At 42.2% G+C, this 19,874-nt stretch overlaps 1 protein-coding gene across 1 annotated transcript in view; it reads left to right on the top strand.

Annotated features, from left to right (window-relative positions):
- MAP3K3 (mitogen-activated protein kinase kinase kinase 3) overlaps positions 1–19,874 on the top strand; it is a 33,965-nt gene extending 14,091 nt beyond the window's left edge. Inside the window, exons 6-17 of the mRNA XM_088537226.1 lie at positions 561–674; positions 3,273–3,393; positions 7,226–7,359; positions 8,004–8,077; positions 9,038–9,105; positions 9,331–9,423; positions 10,200–10,391; positions 11,845–11,993; positions 13,816–13,947; positions 14,636–14,765; positions 16,001–16,178; positions 18,834–19,874. Coding sequence (XP_088393352.1) covers positions 561–674; positions 3,273–3,393; positions 7,226–7,359; positions 8,004–8,077; positions 9,038–9,105; positions 9,331–9,423; positions 10,200–10,391; positions 11,845–11,993; positions 13,816–13,947; positions 14,636–14,765; positions 16,001–16,178; positions 18,834–19,062 — 1,614 coding nt within the window. The 3' untranslated portion in view covers positions 19,063–19,874. The remainder of the gene's footprint in view (positions 1–560; positions 675–3,272; positions 3,394–7,225; positions 7,360–8,003; positions 8,078–9,037; positions 9,106–9,330; positions 9,424–10,199; positions 10,392–11,844; positions 11,994–13,815; positions 13,948–14,635; positions 14,766–16,000; positions 16,179–18,833) is intronic.

Raw genomic sequence — 19,874 nt, 5'->3', positions numbered from 1 at the left:
GGGGGTGCAACACTTCATTCACCAGTAGAAATTTGACCAAAATGAAATTGAAGTGGTCCTTTAGTGTTAATAACACACGTTTTGAGTTGTGGGCTATACAACAGAGGGCCTCTGACACAATTTGACAGTGTTTTATTATCAGTCTTCAAATTATTTTCTGAATCCTTCTATAAAAGCCTTAATCTTCCTTGTATTCCTCTCTCATGTGAAACCAGTTTTCACTTGATTATTTGGTCTGGATTCATAAATATTCCAAGACAGTGTTCTCATCAGAGAGACAAGAGCTTGTCTCTGACCTGCTCTTTGAAATCTAAAAGATCAGGTAGTAATTAATCTTGTGGACGCTGCCGTAGGGAAATTTGCATAGGGTCAACCAGTCTCTGGTGGTGTGGGAGGAAAATCATGTCTTAAAAGACAGTATTATGATGAAAAATTGTGGAATAATTAAGCAATTAGAAACCTCATATTCTGTTTTTTTTTTCCTAATGTTTATATCAATTTCTATTGTGAAAGTATACTCTTTTTTTGTCTTTACTCTTTTTCTGTTCTATATTTTGCAGTTATCTATTCCTTTGAAGAATCAAGATGACCTGGATAAAGCAATAGATCTCTTGGACCGAAGCTCTAATGTGAAAAGTCTCAGAATATTACTACTGTCTCAGGACAGAAACCATGTAGGTAACAGCTCCTGTGGCACTGCAGTAAAAGTGAAGGTTTCTACCTTTAAGCTTTGAAATGTAGTATTCTGCTGCAGAGAGTAATACGAATCAGCAAGGTTGCTGTGCTTCACATGTACACATGCATATGTTGTATGTCCTTGCTCTGGCTAAGCTATAGGTATAATTTTTCCTTTTTGTTTCAGCAGGTATTTAGGGACTAAAACACTGAACAGAGGCTTTTAAGCTGTGATTGTGAAGATTTATTTAGAAAACCCTGTAACTGTATCCAGAAAGCACTTAATGAATTTGGTTCACAGATAACTTCTTATAGTTTTGATTGATAGCACAGTGTCAAAACTGCTTCTAATAATCCTGTCCTGAGACTCATTCCTGAAGACTCATTCTTGAAGAGTCTTTTTGTTTGTTTATTTGTTTTGTTTTGTTTTTCTTTTTCTCTGGATGAGAAACCTCAGGTCACTTCCTAATGACTCTTTCTCCCCATCTGTATTTTATGGATTTGAATCCAGCCTACTATGGGGAAATTAAATTTCTTTTATCTAATAATGAGGCTAAAAACAAGTTGCTTTTGCCTAATGATGAGGCATGTTCACAACTAAGATGAATCTGATTGTCTTGATTCACTTTCCTATGGCACGAGGAGCTGTGGCAATGAGTTTTAATGTAATTTTCACTTCTCAGCAGAAAAGATCATAACAGGAATAGTTAGGTCTTTTAAGTGAGGTTCACAAATTTGCATGTTTTGGGGAGTGAACTGAGCTGGAATTGAACTCCACTGGGGCAGGAAGTGTCAGAAGTTTCTTTTGATGATCTGCAACTGGAGAACTTTGTCAATCGATGCTGTTTTTTTTTTTTATCAGTCTTAAGGTCGTACAACTTTTAAAGACAAAGATCTTGACTGCTTAGATATTTTATTTGCGAATTATGGATTATTTTGAATTGTATGACAACCACCTGCTACCCTGATTATGAAGATTATGTTGATAGCAGCTTCTGAGCCTAGAATGTGTCACTCCTTTTCATCTTCTGTGGGCTCAGGCTCTTGGAAGACTCAAACCTGTAATTCTTGGAACTGTCAAGAGAACTTAGATATACTTCTCATTATTTATAAATTTGATAATCCATGTTAATTGAAATATAAAAACCTGCAGGAGTATTAACAGCACTTTCCCAAATAATTGAATGCCAGAAGATGGAAAGATATAGAGGAGAGGTTCATGCTGTTCCTTGTCCTATCACCTTTCCCTACGTATTAGTTCCTGGCTGTTCTCAAGACAATACTTGGTAAAACAGTGCTCTTTTACAGCCCTCCATTAACCTCAGTGTCTTCAGGCTACAAGCAACACAGACGTTAAACGATACTATCCAAACTTTAGCCAGGCCACCCACGCCATCCTACAATAAACACTTAGCCAATCTCATCCCTGCATCAGCCAATAACCAGTGCTGTGGTGTTGCCCTTTTATTAGCTGTTTTTTCCTCTTTTGCTCAAAGCAGAAACAAACAGCGAAGTCTTCAGTAAGTGCCACTGTTTCCCCCCTCTCCTCTGACTTCCTCTTCATCTCTGAGTTGCCTGACAGGAGAGACCTACATGTGATAAAGCAAAAGCCCACAAGTCTGAAGGAGGCTTCTTGGCTGCATGATCTCATCCCACTGAGGGAGCGGGAAGCATTATTTTTCCTGAAGTACAGGATGCAGATTTTGTTTTGGTTGTGCTCTTTTCTTTTTCTGGGGATGGAAAGGTAATGCCGTGACTTTGGCACAAATCTGTATATTAAAAAAAAATAACTTTACAGCAGTAGCTGTGTTACTAGTGCAGAGAGTCTGTGTTTCTGAATACTGTTTATATTAATTTCCTTGTGCCTCTTGGTGTGGCTCATTCGTGCTCTTTGTTTTCAGTCCTTTCTTTCTGCTTAGAAACTAATGGGAAGAACTGATTAAGTTGAACACCTAGAGAACTAGGGCCTGGCCACCTATGTATATGGTGTGACCTGTGAACCCTTTGTTCAGCCCCCATGAGTTTTTTCATGGTAATTTGCACAACCAAAGACTTTTTTTTTTTTTTTTTAATTTAAATCAGGTCCCTCCCCCTTATTCTGTGCAAAAGATAGATTTTGCTTATTAAATGAGCACCTCTTCAATACTTCACCTTTTCCTTTGTGCAACCTCGTGTCTTATTTACCACATCCTATTCAAATGATTTTCAGAAAGCAGCATTTATTTTCTCAGGGTCCTTTTGGCCAGCTGAGATGACTGGCAGCAATTGTAGGTTCTTCCACGGGCCGGTGTGTGATACAGGCCCCTTTCCTGTGGGTTTCATGGACACTTGCTCATGGAAGACAAACACCAAGACTCGTAAATCCTGCATGTGTTCCGGGCTGCAGGGGAGCACACTCTAGTTGTTCGACTCCTGTTTCACACTGTGATTGTGAAGCTTGTCCTGCCTTTACTGTTTCTCACCTATGAAATAATAAGATCTCAGGCTCTAGGGCTGTCTCTGTTACTTTCTTGCTACTAAACATAATATTTCTGCAACTGTGGCCAGACCGCTTGAGGTCCTTGGTCTCATTTTCTTTTTCTCCTTTTACCCAACAGACCAGTTCCTCATCCCATTCTGGACTGCCCAAACAAGTCAGGATTAAAACTTCCCAATCGGTCGGGGATGTGAACACACCCTATCAGCAGCCAGAACCCAGAAGTAGGCATCTATCTGTCAGTGAGTATTTTTGACACTTCTGCTCGTGCTGTTTTGTGAAACTTATCTTTTGGGTGCTAGTATTTGTGGTACAGATTTCATGAAACCCTTGAGAAAGGAGAGGTTATTCTAGGACATAGCAGTTCATTTTCAAAGGTCCTAAATGTGTTTTTGAAAGAATGTTTCAAAGCTCCTTACTAAGTTGTTGAACAGCTGAGGAGCTGCTACAGAGGATGTCCTACAGCCGGCTTCATTGAGGTTAGAGATTTGGAAAGCTTATGTGGGTCCATTAAGCCTTTTTATTTATTTTGGCAATTTCAGTTCATGAAATGTAGATTTTTTTTCTTTTTTCTTTTCTTGATGGTAGGGCTTTGGAAGCGGCAGTAGCTCCTCTAATCAGTCTTTTTCCCTGGTAGCACAGGAATTGCCCCTGCATATCTAACCAGAGTGCTATGCACCAAGTCCCTCTTTTGGTGGTAATTACCAGAGGACTAGAGCACAAGGTTAGGGTGGTAGATTGGTTCAGCTGCACAAAAAGTAGTAAAAACAGTCAGAGATAGATGTGCCCCTGCCTCATTTCCTTTGTGTTTCTTTTGGATTAATGAATTTGCTTTCCATGGAAAGGTCCATGTAAAGCTCTGGTAATGCAAATCTAAACCTGTGATTGCCAGATATTATCAACTCTCAGAACTTTTCCTAAAGTTAAGACATTTGGTGTTTTACAGGAAGGATTTACTAACTATATATACAGCTTACACGACATAGGATGCACCATTTAGTGTGTCAGTTTAGAGCAGCCACACATATGCATGTTTAAGGCTTTTACCTGTGGTAGATCTGGCTGACTTGTGCTAATTTGTCTGCATTATCCCCTTGTATAACTATAACCTTGTGTTCAAATCAGTGGATGAAAGAAAGTCAAAGCTGTAAACCTTTTATATTGAAAAACTAAAATATCTGAGACTCCCAAGATTTTGGGGACCTACAGAAAAGATTGTGGATTAGAACCTGGCTTCTTTGTGTGAAACCTCACTGCCCAGTGAAGCAGCAGGGGGAAAGTGAGTAATAACAGGGATCTGCAGCGAGAAGGCTGGACCCTAAGGTGCTGTAGTGTATAGATGAGCTTTGCCTAAAAGTTAGAAAAGCTGAAGTTTGCTGGAAACAGAAGCAGAAGTTCGTTTTGTTTCCGTTGCTTTAACGTGTTTTAGAGCTTATCAGCCCCACTGCTTCAGGCATAGGTGCTGCAGATCACAAGGCTGGTACCAGGAGCTGGGAGCTGCCAGTGCTGCTTTGATTCCAGCTCCTGAGCAGAAGAGGAGCATAAATCACCTGTGAACTCAGGGTAGGGATAAAATCCTAACAGCGTTTAGGGTAAAATCTGAACAGCATTTTAGGTCAACGTTTGCAAACCAACTTCCAGTGCCAAGTAAGAAGTCTGTTAAAAGTAAAACCAGTAGTCTGCATATTGGCTCAGATCCACACTGTCCTGAGCAAAACTAAATGAGAGGGAAAGCTCAGCAGAGAAGGATTTGAGACCTAAACTAGTAGTTCTCTGTTGTACTTGCCTACCAAGCCTGCTTGAATCCTGTCTAAAGGCTGCTGATCCCCTTTTAGTCAGGTAGCTTTTGTGAGGTAGCAAACAAACAAAGAATAGTGCTCAAATCTTATGAAATATGTGTCTGAAACTGGTACAGAAAGGGTTTTCCCATCTCTTTTTCTGTTTGCCTATTAACTTAAACTAGAGCAACATTCCTTGGAGCTATGAAGAAAGCAGTGGTATCCACGCTTGTCTGAACATTACATTTCTTTTTTTTCACAGGCAAATTCAATGCCAGAAATATTTATTTTAAAAAATCTTTCCCCTTTATTGGCATTCTAAGGTATCCAAATAGCAATGCCAAAGCTAACAGACTGTACTGAGTGTCTATCATGGGTAAACTGTATAGTAATGAGGGGCCCCTTTTGTATCACTGTTACAGTCTCTATTCTCTTATTCCTGCTTATTTATTGTCACTTTCTGATAAGCCTGTCATTCATCAGTCAAGAAAGCATGAATTTCATTTAATAAATATTTAAATTGACACATTTATAATATATGAATTAAAGTAGCAGACTGCTGCCTTGTTGAGGTCCAGAAGTGTTCCAGCTTGTCCAATAGTTTTCTGGCCATAGATCACTGTTAAATCAATTCCTTCTTCTCCCTTTTCCTATCTTGGATTTTTGGAAAGATCTAGCCCATTTCCTAGAGTTTCAGACACAGAAACTTTCATTTCATCACGTGGTATGAACAGGAAAGTTGCTTGCATGCAGCAGATAGACTTGTATAGTTCCTGTATCCTAAAGCAGGCAGACCTTGAGCCTGCTGTCACCCGTCCAGAGATTTGAAAATAAAATAACTTCTATTTAAAAAAAAAAAAAAGAAAAAGTTGCTAAGCATTCTGGCAGCGCTTGTGGTTTTTTTCCACTCACTTCCTTTGATATACAGTGATTTAGTGCCGACTTCCCTTTCCTGCCCAGTGATGGTGGCCTTTCACAATAGCGCCTGGGCTGACGCCAGCGGGACTCGGGCTCCGTCAGCGCCGTGACACTGTGTCGGAAAGAGTGAAAGTGCTCCCGTGCCTGGGGCGCACGGAGCACGCGCTCGTGTTTACCGCCCTCCGGTTGGCTCGCGCTGTCACGTGAACCAACTCTTAAAATCACATAGTAACTCTCAGCAATAGATTTTTTTTGCCTGCAGTCCACCCTGCACACCAAGCCAGTGTTTTTCATTCTGCATTTCTCCAAAAAGAGCACAAACCAGCTTTTGATTAGGTTCTGCCAGCATTTGCCTTCTCTCTTTGTTACAGCAATTTCTGTAGAAAATATTTTCCTTGGGAGAGTGGCTGCTGGTCTTTACCCATCTTTCATAGCACCTGAGTACACACAGTTAAAGGCAGCATCATAAAGAGCACAGCTTGAGAGGTGAGCTCTGCTTCTGACTTCATGAGTGACCTTGCGTAGGTTGGCTGGACCACAGCATTTCCTGGCACTCACAGTCTGATTTGGTGGATAGGTCACTGCAAATGAAGGATTTTGTGCCTTCCTGTTTCTGAAGTAGCACCTTCAAGATCTGCAAGGAATAAAGAAATGCCAGAGGTCAAGCTCTTCTCAGTAGGTAGCACAACAAAAACTCCTTAGTACCATAACAGATGACTAAAATGTTTTTCTCATCTTTTTGCTGCTAGACATGCTCTGTCCTTTTAGCTGTCTCATCTCAAAAGCTGCAAAACTGACCTCAGTGTTTGTTTTCCAAGCTGGTTGCACTATTCCAGTTTCACACAGTAAGACAGAGATTGCTGGGTGTGTTAAAAAGGCAGCACAGTGCTCTTGTAGGATGTTTACATTGCTAAGTGTCAGTATAATTAGCTCAGCTGAGGATAACTAGTGGGGACAGTACTGTCATTCAGGGTGGATGATACTAGTTGTGGCAAACTTGTAACCAGGAGAAGAGATTAGTGTTTTCTTTAGTGGAGTTTAGCACTGGAGCAAAATTCATGCCCCTGTTAGAAAACCAAGGATTCCTGGAGTCTTGGTAGATGCCAGCTTGCTTTACTGAGATGATTAAATTATGCTTGGGCACAAGAGGTCAGAGATAAGTGACTGCTCTGTTAAGAGCTTCACCAGGAATATTCCTAATCTTCCCTGCCTTTTGATGTTGCACCTCTCAGTTCTGTTTCTGTCCGGGCTGTAAGGTTCACTCCCAAATTGCTGTGATCATTGAGCTGAAGCAGCAGAGGTGAATACTTTGACTTTATGCTTCATGTACATGCCAGTGCAGACTCCTTTTGGTCAGTGCGTGCTCTTTTTGGCCCAGGTTCCCAGAACACAGGCCGAAGTTCGCCGCCGCCGGGGTACGTCCCAGAGAGGCAGCAGCGCATCGCTCGCCAGGGCTCCTACACCAGCATAAACAGCGAAGGCGAATTCATCCCAGAAACCAATGAACAGTGTGTGAGTATGAGCACTAGGGTGAAGAAAAATAAGTGCAGCAGTTAAGGAGCTTATTGCTGTTATCTAGGCCTTTTTTTTTTTTTTTTTTCCGTCTATTCAATAGCTGGAGTTGTGTTAGCAGCTACTAATACTTGTTCACTTAAACTGTGTTCCAACTTTGTTTGTATGTATGTAAATGCAGTGTATATGTTGGATTGCTAGAAGCAGTTGCTGTACGTGTTGTGCCTGGTCTCCCCACGTCTGAATGAGAGCCATGGCTTTGTCATGCATCGTGCAGATAGCTCAGTTCCTATTATCAGGTTGATGTGACCCTCTTGCGTTTAAAATTACCATCTCCATTTAAAAAGTAGGAAATAAGGCCAAAGTAAGGCCAGTGTGCAGATGGGGACAGCAGCTTCTGTTCCTGAAGTCACTTGAGTTCCACAGCTGGAACTATCATGGCTCTGATGTTGCTTGAGGCAGAGCGATGGCTCAAACATGATATGTCCTTAACTCTAACAAATTATGTGAGAGAGAAGGGAAAAATGTTCATTCTAAACAGCTTTAGGCTCCCCTATTTGTCTGGATGTTCTTCAGATGAACAGTTACCAATTCTGATCCTCTTGCACAGCTGATGTTGCCATGTGACTTTTCTTGTGTTACAGATGCTGGACCCTTTAAGCAGTGCCGAAAACTCTGTGTCAGGAAGCTGTCAGTCTTTGGACAGGTCAGCAGACAGGTACAAACATGCAAGTTGGTAGGAACTCAGACGTGCTCAAATTGAAATGCCAGTTGCATCTATGTGAAAATCTGTTTTCCATCTTACAAGTTTTCCCATAGAGAAGGAGGAACTTTTCCAGCCCAATATCCCAATGTACTCCTTACAGGGAATTAACTACATCTTAAGGCTGTTTTATTTTCTGGCAAAACCATGTATCAACAAACTGGTGCTTCAGTAGTCGTATGTTATAAATACAAAATTTTAAAGAGTGCTGTTTGTGTGTAGACTCTTGAGAACATCTGGCTGCAATGTATTTAAATCCTTTAAGACAAGGCTCTACTTGTTCATTTAAAAAAAATAAAAACAAACTATTCAAAGGTACAGAAATATATCATTATACAAGATTCCTATGTCCTACAAGATATAACATTAATTTCAAAGGAAATGGGGGAGCTCTGCATGTCAGGTTTGATACACTCTCAGTCCCACTTTTCACTTTCTTTGCAGCTGATGGTGCTGATTTCTTGCAGGTATTAGGAACAGTGCTACCCTTGAGCATCTGAATATGTATGTAAAGAAGAGTATGAATTTATAGGTGGCTTAGGGTACTTAGGCTTGCTGGAAAGGCTCTGCTTATTTGGGGAGAAACACAGGGGATTGACGTTATAAATTTGTGTTCTGGCCCATCAGCTGCTGACAAAGAGGAAAGTGAATACAAGTTTTCAGGACAGGAACTCTTATCCCTCATGGAAAACCATCTAGGGCAGTGGTCCCATTCTTTAATTGCCTGTGAGCTGTGTACTGCAAGCAGTATCCTGTTTGCTCTTCCTCTTAGCTTTAGTTTTAACCTTGTATTACATGTGGCTGCAGGAAAACTGGGTCTCAAGCCATACCAGCAGGCAGATATTTTGGCTGGTGTTTAAAGGTCTTGTAGGTTTCTCTCCAGCAAAGCTTATATTTGCCTTCTTTCTTTAATAGCCCTTCTTTTCGGAAGTCACGAATGTCCAGAGCACAAAGCTTTCCTGATAATAGGCAGGAATTCTCAGGTATGTCAGCATCCAGTATCAAGAGCTTTTGATCTTTTCTGCTGTTTGCTGCCTAACTCCATTATTCACTGGATTGTGTAAATAAAATAATTAGGGGGAAGTTGGTCGAAAAACATTCAAATTATTCATTTCTCACTTCTTCCTAAAAAGCTGACTGTTGCAGGAATGTTCTGTCATTAGAACTCAGGTACTTTTTGAAGGATCCTCACTTGCTGTCTCTTCCAGATCGCGAGAATCAGATCTACGACAAAGCAGGGAAAGGTGGGACCTACCCTCGGCGCTACAACGTCTCCATGCAGCACAAAGACTACAACGACGGTGAGAGTTTTTCACACCTTGGACTCCAACTGTGAAAAAGAGGGGCCCTCATCCTTGCATGTGCAGTTGGTGCCAGAGATGCTGTTGCCATGTGAGGCATCACATTTTGGTAGCAGCCCAAGATTACTTTTTGGGATTCTTCATTACCTTTGCATTTTCTTAGAGTATCCGTGAATGACTACGGAGTTAAGCAGTAGGAATATTTACAAGCCTTGGTGGAACATAGTCTTTTAATATAAAATACTATTGACTTAAAGGATCAGATTGCCTGCAGTCAGGTGGCTTAACTGTCATTTGGGTAATTTTGTGAAAATTAATTTCTCTGAGTTCCATAGGAAATGTGGGTTATCTTAATCTTTGTTCCTGAATAGTGTGTGTAGGTTCAAGCACGTTATCTAGAAAGTCATTCTGCCTGTGTGGGTGTTAACAAGCCCCAGTGCTTGCTTGGCCACCTGTGAACCAAGTCTTTCCTTTGGAAGGCAAGTTTTGATTAGATCTTGATGAGGCTACTGGGAAGCACTACTGCACTGAGGGCATTACAGATTCTTCTTTAGTGGAATGAGACAAAATTATACAGAATTCAAGCAGCATCAGCCCTGAATATTTTTGCATGTGGTTTGTTTGGTGCTGGATTCCGCTTCATGGGAACAGCCCAGAACATGTCCCTCTCCATTCTCTTCGTTGCTTGAGTTCCAGCTACTGTTTCCCATTTATAAGCATATTATTTAGAAATTTTATTTTTCTCGTTTCTTTCTCTCTAATCTTTATCACCTCAGGCCGGAGGACGTTTCCGCGGATACGGCGTCACCAAGGGAATCTTTTCACCTTGGTGCCTTCAAGTCGTTCCTTAAGCACCAATGGGGAAAACTTGGGCCTGGTATTGCAGTACCTGGACCCCCGGGGGCGCCTGCGGAGCGCAGACAGCGAAAATGCCCTTGCTGTGCAGGAGAGGAACATTCCCACTAAATGTAAGTAGTCCCAGTGCTGGGTAGAGGCCTCCTGGGCTTAGGGACAAAGAGATCTGTTAATATTACCATGGTTTGATTGATACAAGCCCTTGAAAACACATAATTTCATGACTTGCCTATGAACTGAGTTGGTTTGGAAGTTGGTGACTTTTTTCCCATATAATCCCTGATCTAAGAGCAGTGCAGGAGAGAGTTGTTGCCATTAAAGCACTTAGTTTTGTATATACCAGACTGTTTTCTAGTACCTAACATTCTGTTCGTAAGGTTTAGCAAATCATAGTGTAGTCCGCAGTAACATGAACATGTAAGAAATATTTTAGGGATTGGTTGTGTTTGAAATAGATCAATAGTCACTAAATAAGAACATGTAAAATTTAAAGATACTTTGTAGTCAAAAAAAAAAATCACAAAACACTTTTCCCACAGTGGTTATCTCAGCTGTGGTCTGTGTTTTTGTAGTCTCACACTTACATGTGGCCCTTCCTTTAGAAAGCATTGGAAATTTAGCTAAAAAGTAGGAAATATGAACTCGCTTGGATCGAGGTGATGTACAGTGTTCTTAAAAAGAAGAGCTTGTTTTATTTTCTTCATATGTTAACTTCTTATAGTCAGACTTGTGGATTACAGTTATGTTACAAGTTAAACACTGTGTTTATTTCACTTATTCCTCAGTAGAAAGATTTACTTTCATATTAATAGCATCCCTGAGTTATTTGTTCGGGAGTATGTTGTTTAGGAGAAAAAAGAAAAAAGAGAAACAGAGCAAAATTTATTGCTAATGAACTTCACATATCCTGTACAGTAATTTAAAGATCAAAATGAAGATATTAAGCTAACAAAGTAAGCAGAAAACACGCTAAAACACTGACCGTCAGGAAATCTAACTAAATTTGAGGTGGCAAAGCTAATCTCTCAACTCTTCTGTATTTTCACACTGTCCAGATGGCTGGTTCCTGTCTTTGTTTTTGCAGTTTCTTGTTAGATACTACATAATTGGAAGCATTGCGCTGTGTCTGGTGGTGTCATTTTTCAAAGTTAGAACTCAAACACAGCTCTTGAATAGTATGCTTTGGGACAGGATGAAGTGCAGTGTGGAAAACTGGGCTCAGGTGTTAATCTCTGGCTCAGGATGCTGCCTGTGAAGTAGAATAATAAGAACTCATAATTCCATGCTGACATAACCTCCTGCTGGGGTATTTGAGACAGCTGCCTTAGCCTGGTGTCTCATATATTTTTACTATAGACCGGCTGTTCAACGTGCAATGAAGATGTTTGCACTAACTTACATTATGCCTCCACCATATCGCTTTCTAGCAGGAATTGTGATGTCTAATTTTGTTGCTGCAGAAACAGCCTTACAGTGAAATCCCTCCCCTGAGAGAAAGAACTGCAAAGTAACCAATGGTTGGCAAAGTACTCAAAAAATTATGTCCTTCAAAATGTCCTTTTCTAGCTCCTACTGCTCCAATAAACTGGCGACGAGGAAAACTTCTGGGCCAGGGTGCCTTTGGTCGGGTGTACTTGTGCTATGATGTGGACACGGGCAGAGAGCTTGCAGCTAAGCAGGTCCAATTCGATCCCGAGAGTCCTGAAACGAGCAAGGTAATTCTCTTCTGAGCTATATAACTTCATTATACAGATTTTGAGATCCTGTAAAGTAAGTTTATCTGTCTGTCCTCAAAAGCTGGCATATTCTTGAGTCCATACTAGTGTTTCAAGTCATGTGGAGAGTTATAGGAGTTATTTAAAAACTGCTTTTCTGTATTATTAACTTCAGCCTGAAACTAATATCCATTTTCTAGCTTCATTTTTGGCTCTCCATTCTTAGCTTTTTGGTTTGTTGCCAGGTTACTTGAGGAATCCTAGGCTGCCCTGTGTTCCTGCTTAGACAGGGATGTAAGTGAAACTGAACTGAAAAAGAGTGGGACTTTTTTTTTTTTTTTTTTTTTTTAAGTAAAAAAGCCAGATGCACATTCAAAGCTCACTCTATGGACTTACATGGTAGCTCCTGTATGGAGGGTACCAATTAATCAGATGCCTGTTTCAGCTTCTAAATTTTCCTTCTCCTCCAAGCAGAGCTATCCTGTGCAAATTAATCAAGAACAGTGTTGTGTGACAACACAGGAGAACCAGTGGAGGTGGGAAGGGGCCCTTGTTTCAAGGTAGAGGCTGCATGCTGCTGTTTGCACAGTGAACACAGCTGGAGGGCCTGGTGGGTTCCTTGCCAGTGTTTCAACAACGTATCAGTTTCTCGGTATTAAACAAATTCACTTTGATCTGAAATAAGTCATCCATGAAGATCTGCTTATTCTGATTGTATGTTGGGAGACTGATGCCAAGAGACGTCCTAACTGATACCACGACTCTGCTGTAAGTCAGAGAGTAACTCTGAACCAGGGAAGAACAGGCTGGAATGTGTTTTGAAGGCACTGAAACTCCAAACCTTAAGCTATCAGTTGGCCCCATTAAGCTTTTTCCTCTTGTTCCATGATCTCTGCAGTGGCCAGGTCCTTGTTTCTGAAGAGCTATATCCTCTCTTCAGGTGGGAGGTGGATTTGGCATCTTTCAGTGGCAGAGATAACTTATTTGGGGTGAGTGGGACTAGTTTTGGGGGAAAACAGTCATTTGTCTTTCTGTAGATTGTCATGCTCCAGTATCTTCGATGTTCAGCTTGCTTATTCTCTGGCTTCATCAAGAACACAATATTTTTCCTCAGCAGCAAATATCCCTGATGGAGCCTGAAATTTTTGGATAACCTTTCTGCCCTTGTGCTGTGATAACCCTGTTGTCTGTGGCAGGACCAAAGCAGAGAATCAGTTTCATGTGCATAGCTGCAAATGCTTTGAAGCCTGTAAGAGAGAAAGCTATTTATAAAATTGACTCAAGTAAAACTCATGAGCATAAATTGGAGCAAGAGCTCGCTGACAGAAATAGTTAGAAAGTCTTAGCATTCTAGTCTTGCTATCCAATGGGTTGAGGTTCCTGCAGAAATATTTCTCAGAGGTGCTCTCACACAGCTTTTCATAATCAGAATTAAGCCTTCCTGTCATCAGGTTAGTGGTGGAAGGAAGGGTTAATTCTGAATTGTGAATGTTTTCAACTGGCTTGGACAAAGCCGGTCACTAAACAGATGGCAGAATCAAGACTAGAAATCAAGTTTTTCTGCTTCTAAACCTATATGTGATACTGCCTCTATTTCTAACTGTTGAAGCTTCTGCAGAAACTTATAACTTGCTTTTTCTACAGTAAGCATTAATCGGAAGCCTTGCTAATGTTTGCCATTCCCAGGAGCTAGGTGAGCCAATCCCATGGACTAGGCTGCTTCAGGGTGAAGTGGTCTTGTCCTGGCAGTGACATGGTTAGAATAATTGGGATGGAATATTTCCTCGGGCCAGAGCCTTATTTTCTCCTTCAACGTCTATAGGAAGTGAGTGCCTTGGAGTGTGAAATTCAGCTGCTGAAGAATCTCCAGCACGAGCGTATCGTTCAGTATTATGGCTGCCTGCGGGATCGAGCCGAGAAGACCTTGACCATCTTCATGGAGTACATGCCAGGGGTAAGAGCTGACACGAACAGCAGCATCCCAGATCATACCGTGGTTGTCCTAACTATGTAATTTCCCTTTTGCTCTCTCAGATATGCCCTCTCTGCACATTGTGCTATAGTACAACCACTTTATTTTTATTTATTTATGCTCTTTTATTGTATTACTGAAGCCTCAAAACATCTCTTTTGGTTTTGTTTGTTTGTTCAATTGAAATGTCTGGCACTTGTGGTATATTCTCTTGATTAGTCACTAAAGTTCATTTCTTTCCTTCTACCAAAGTACTTCCAAGAACTTTGGCAATACACAAATAGTGAATTAGCAGAGATAGGCAGTGCATCAAATCAGTTTAAAATTAACCGTGCAAAAAGGAAGACTTTTGACCTGATTCAGTCTACTGAACTAGTTGATTGTAGGTCTCCACAAATGGTTATACCAGGGCAGCTGAAGGATGGGGGAAACAGCCAGAATTTCCATAAGCTATTTTTGCAATAGAGCCATGTCTTTACCTTCCTGAAAAGAAGCTTAATAGGACAAGATGCTCCAAGAGGCTCACAAAAGGGCTTTAAAAGAGGCCCGTATTCAGTACAGTGCTGGATGGATTTATAACATGGTCTCGACTTGTGGGAATTGAATGGAGACTGCAAGACTTGTGGTTTGTCGTTTTTTTGCCAATCCCTTCTGTTTGTTTTTGGTGTAGGGGTCAGTGAAAGACCAGGTAAAGGCGTACGGTGCTCTGACGGAAAATGTAACCCGGAAATACACTCGCCAGATCCTCGAGGGAGTCTCGTACCTTCACAGCAACATGATTGTGCACAGGGACATAAAGGGTGAGATCAGCTGGTGATTTATGTATGTAACACGTGCTCAGAGATCTCGGAAAAAGGAAGCAAAGAGTTAAGGATTCAGTATCCTGGCTGGGCTCCTGAAAATGGCTTTGCTCGAGTGCTGCCTTGCGGTCTCACCTCTCTGTCCTGATCTTGGAGAAGGTGCTGGGCTGTGTTAGGGCACTTGACCTGTTCTCTCCAGGGGAATTGGAAGGCCTCATCTGTAACTCCTCACCTTTCTCTCTCAACCCTGCAGGGCATCTTTTTTCTTTGTGCTTTTCCTTATGATTTTCTCTGTGTTTGGCCAAAGTACCATTTCTCAACTGGTAGATGTAGCATGTCTTACAAGAACTCCATGCCTGTTCTTGACAGTCCTGCTTATATCAGGCTGTCCTGACCTGTCCTGCCTCCTGTCCTGCCTATCAGGTTGGAAATCACTAGTCTGTACCCATCTTCTAAGTCAAATTGTTGATTTGCCTCCTAGGTACTGGATGGACAGGCTTGTTATTCTGGATTCAGCTCTCCCAGTGCAGAAACAAAGTGGTGGAACTATCTTATAGCACAAATGTATTTGGTTTGAGGGCAGAGGGTCTTCATGTAGGCACATATCAGATACTGGCGACAAAGGCTCTCTCTATTGTTTTCCAGCTTTGAAGGAAAATCATCTTTTGCTGTCTAAGCAGTAGCTTATGTCCACACACAAGCTATCCTCCAAGTTTGCTTGTTTTCCTGATGTTTCATGTTCAGGACCTCTGACCAAGTGAAGTGGAGATTGACTTGTTTATTGTAGGAGTTCAAAGTGGTTTAATTAGGTACATCTGTTAGCCATTGCTTTCTGGTCAGCTGAGTATTCACCAAAGCAGCATCCAAATGAAATCCTTTCCTATACAGCTATGTCCTAGCTGAGCCATTGGCCTGGGGGCCCCGTATAGGCTCTCGGAGCTGTTTACAGACAGTGTTAACAATGACGGTGCTGACTCAGCTCTCATTTCCCTTCCCCCTTCATTTCCTTGTGTTTTTCCCCTTAAGTTTTTTTGCATTTGCAGCCCTTAGCAATTGGCTTGTCTACAGCTCAAAGTAAAGAGCTGATGTTTAGCAGGTCACCTGAGGCTTGATGGGGAGAAAGCCACACCGTGAGCACGGGTATTTTGGGGTTGGGTATCAGCTCTCTAGGCTGCAGAGCCAACAGCTGGATTGCATGAAAACAGCTGTCTCAATTCTCTTTTTTTTTTGTCCAGGAGCCAATATTCTCCGTGACTCTGCTGGGAATGTGAAGCTTGGGGACTTTGGGGCCAGCAAACGGCTGCAGACAATCTGTATGTCTGGAACAGGCATCCGCTCCGTCACTGGCACCCCGTATTGGATGAGCCCGGAGGTCATCAGCGGAGAGGGCTATGGAAGAAAAGCAGATGTATGGTGAGGGTTTGATTTTCTGTCCATAGATTGATTTACAACTGGAGTGAGATGACACAGGCATATAATACAGTCTCTGTTCTCTGTATATCCAAATTCAGATTCTGTCTGTATTAAACATGAGAAGAGTTTAAGGCAAACTTGGGTGGCAAGTCTGAACTTCAGACTGCGGGCTCTGCTTTGCAGTGTCAGTGCTTACTGCCCTGTTGGTTTTCCAGTAACACTTTCCGTTCATTCCTTTCTTGAATTAGTATATCAAGCTGTAAGCAATAGTGATCCTCTTTTCCTACTTCTGATACAAGGTTTCCAGCCTTATATCACCTATGTAGATGGTTGTTTAGGGAGCGTCTATTCATTTTATTTTAAAAAGAGGAGTTTATTTGTGACACTGTGGAAATGCAAGTGAACAGCGCTTGAGTATATTGACAAAGATTTAAAGGAAAGATGCCCAAGCCTGGAATAACACAAGACCCAGGTCAGACCAAAGGTGATCTGAAGCATGCATGAGTGGAAACTGTAGCCCTGATTTTATTTGCATAGCCAAGAAACAACCTCTATCAAAAGGAAAGAGAAAAACTGTCTTCTGTGTCAAAATGTTAGTTTTGGATGCCTTAAAAAGGTGAGATTATAAAACTAAGCTAACTGACACCAACAAAAGCTCTGCTTATTCCTCTACAGTAAAGCAAAGCATCCTCCACTATTTCTTGTAGAAGCAGCGAGTGGAAACGTAGCTGAAATCTGTCCTGTCTGCAAAGAGTTAAGTTCTGCAGCCTCTCCCAGATGGGATGCTTGGGGAGAGAACGGAGCACGTGCCCTTCTCCCTGGATTGATGCAGTTGTGGATTTCCTCCTGGTGCTGACACGGGTCCATTCCCATCAAAGCGATGCTGCCGTTGGCTGGGCTCCAGTTCCTACAATCCCAGTTGTTTTGAGGGGGCAGAATTTTCCAGCGCAGCACTAGTCCCAGGGTGGATTTGTATGGCTGAGAGGCCCAAAGACGTAACAAATCCAGCCACCTGGCTTTCCGCCACTGCTGCAGGCCCCTCTCCAATTTTCTTTTTCCTAAATAGCAGAATATGTGAGCTATTTGTTATTGCTGGAGTGACTTGACATGAAAAACATTCCTGCTGTTTGCTGAATATCTTAAAGAAACCGGATCTGCTTAAACGGTATAAATCAGTCTAAACAATAATATATCCCTGCTTGCTCTTGAGCAAACCCCCAGCACTTCAGCACACATGGTTTGCATTTTCTGTACTCTCTTCTAGTAAGTCTTAAATGGCTGGAAACCAATGTAAAATTTTCACGTTGGATTTTAAACCTTGTCAAGAAGTCGTTTCTTGCATATTCACTGGATTTTAATTCCTTTCCTTCCTTGTCTTGGCAATTGATGCAAGTCTGCCTCCGAGAATGACTTTTCTTTGCATTTCACTTCAAAGAAAGGTTTGGTTTAAAGGCAGAGGACACGTTTTCTCCTTTTTAATGGAATGATGTGATGAAAACACGTGATTGGAATTTAGAAGTTGGCTGTGTTTGGTTAATCTGTAGCCTTGAGCAAGTAATTCTATTTCTGAGCAAAAAACAATCGCTGCTGTACTGCAGAAGCACATCTTCCCCGTGAAAGTATTAGTGCCACGCTTAATTCAGAGAGGTGGCTCAGCCCCTGGTCTCCTTGAGAGACTTGTGGAAGGTGCTTCCCACCTTCTGTTTGCTCACTTACAAAATGGCTATATGGGTAACGGTCCATTTTGTATGGCAGTGCATTCACAAAACAAACCCTTCAGTGAAGGAGCACTTCTCATCCAGGCAGAAGGGAAACACGGGCATAGACATGTAGGCTGTGGTGAAGCTCCCATCAAAGCCTTGGTCTGGTGCTGTCTCACCCATGTCCATCCTCCTCAGTCAGCTTCTGCTTGCTTTGAATTGGCCTACAAAACCCTATTAACATCACTAGGAGTTTTGTCTGAACATATTGATGAATCTGCCCTACCAGTGTTTAATTTAGTGTCATCTCCATTTACCTGGAGCTGTTAAAAGATTTTAATTTTTTTTTTGACTCTCTGGGATGCTTCGTTTCCTGTAAAATGGAGATAAGAACTTTCTTTCCACATAGGCACTTGGAGGTTGTGCAAGGAGAAGTGTTTTTGCTGAAACGCCTTGTGAGATCAACCAGCTCTGATCCATTGGATCTTACCCTGAAAGTCTCTCTTCTATCTTGCATCTCAGCAATGGCTTTTGCGATACAGCAGCAGCAGTTATCTGAAATACCAGCCAGGTCAAGCAGTTCCGTAGGGTGGTGTGAACCTGCTGTCCTCTGATACTATAGTGGGTCTATCGAGAAGTCGAGCAAAGAGCAGCTGGGCAGGTGGCACTTCACAGTTCTTGATGCCGTGAGAACCCCAGTGGAAACCAGCTCCCTGTCTCAGCACTTTACACAGTGTCAGGCTCACAGGAGTAAAAAGCAGCAGTGCTGGCAGATCCAGCCGAGAACCTGCGTGCACAGGGGCCTTGCTGAGCCTAGAACAGTTTTATAGGTGATTTCAGAGCACTGCTGTACCTTGATGACAGCTGCGTGGAAGCTCTCTCTGAACCCTGAACATTGTGTGAGTCACTTCTCACTTTCTTTTTAATTTTTCCCCTCTCCTATCTGCTTTTCCAGGAGCCTTGGCTGCACTGTCGTGGAAATGCTGACAGAGAAACCACCCTGGGCAGAGTACGAAGCCATGGCCGCGATTTTCAAGATCGCCACCCAGCCCACCAACCCCCAGCTCCCCTCTCACATATCAGAACATTGCCGGGACTTTCTAAAGCAGATCTTTGTGGAAGCCAGGCACAGACCCTCTGCTGAAGAGCTGCTCAGACATCAGTTTGCACAGCTCCAGTACTGAATTACCTCCCTTGCTAGCAGCTCCTGCTGGGCTTTCAGTGCCCCTGTCTGGTCTAGTTGCAACTGCCCGTTGTGGTGCTGCATCTTCCAAATGCCAACTCAGCTGTCCTAGTCCTTTGGAGAAGTCATGCCAAGGAACCTAGGGTCTGCTCTTGTGCCTGATATCTTTGGTTGCTGGACTAATGGTTATGCTACCGACAGCTGCCCAAACAGAGCTGCATTTTTGCCCTAGCTATCTTGATGTGAAATTGCAGCTGGCTGCATGTTTCCTGCAAGCCAAAGAATGGGGATCTCAAAGTGTCTCACTGGTTGAACGTAGAAGAAGTCTGGATCAAAGTGGGATCTGGAAAAGCTGCGCTCTTCAGAGTAGAAATTTGCAACAGCCATCCAGACCAGCCCTCCACAAGTGGCTCCTCGGCGTGGATCACTCTTTTTCCAGACTGCTAGGGCTTTTGAGGCATCTAAAGTACAAGAATCCAGCAAAAAGCCATGTGTCATTGAGCATGCACTCGCTATATAGTTATATATTTTTCTTAAGTATTCAGCATCTGAAGGTGTTCAGAAAATATTGATTCAAAAGTATGTGAATAGTGTTATTTTATAATGAAACCATGGATTTGGGGATGGGGGTGAGGGAGGTCTTTATAGCTAAATGTCAGGATAATCAGAACTAACTTGCAGCAGAATGCAATCACTCCAGGGCCTAAGGGGACTCCCACTGACATTTGAAAATCCAGAGCTTGATTTGCAAGGCTTGACCTGTTCTAGCATTAGGACGGTGCTGGTTAGTTTGTGTCCTCATAGCCAAAACAA

This window comes from Tinamus guttatus, unplaced genomic scaffold (genome assembly GCF_059628265.1).
Source record: "Tinamus guttatus ecotype Peru unplaced genomic scaffold, ASM5962826v1 Tinamus_guttatus_pri_ptg000732l, whole genome shotgun sequence".
NCBI classification, from domain to species: Eukaryota; Metazoa; Chordata; class Aves; order Tinamiformes; family Tinamidae; genus Tinamus; species Tinamus guttatus.
The sequence above is the reverse complement of the archived record's forward strand: the minus strand, read 5'-3'. Positions and strand labels throughout refer to the sequence as shown.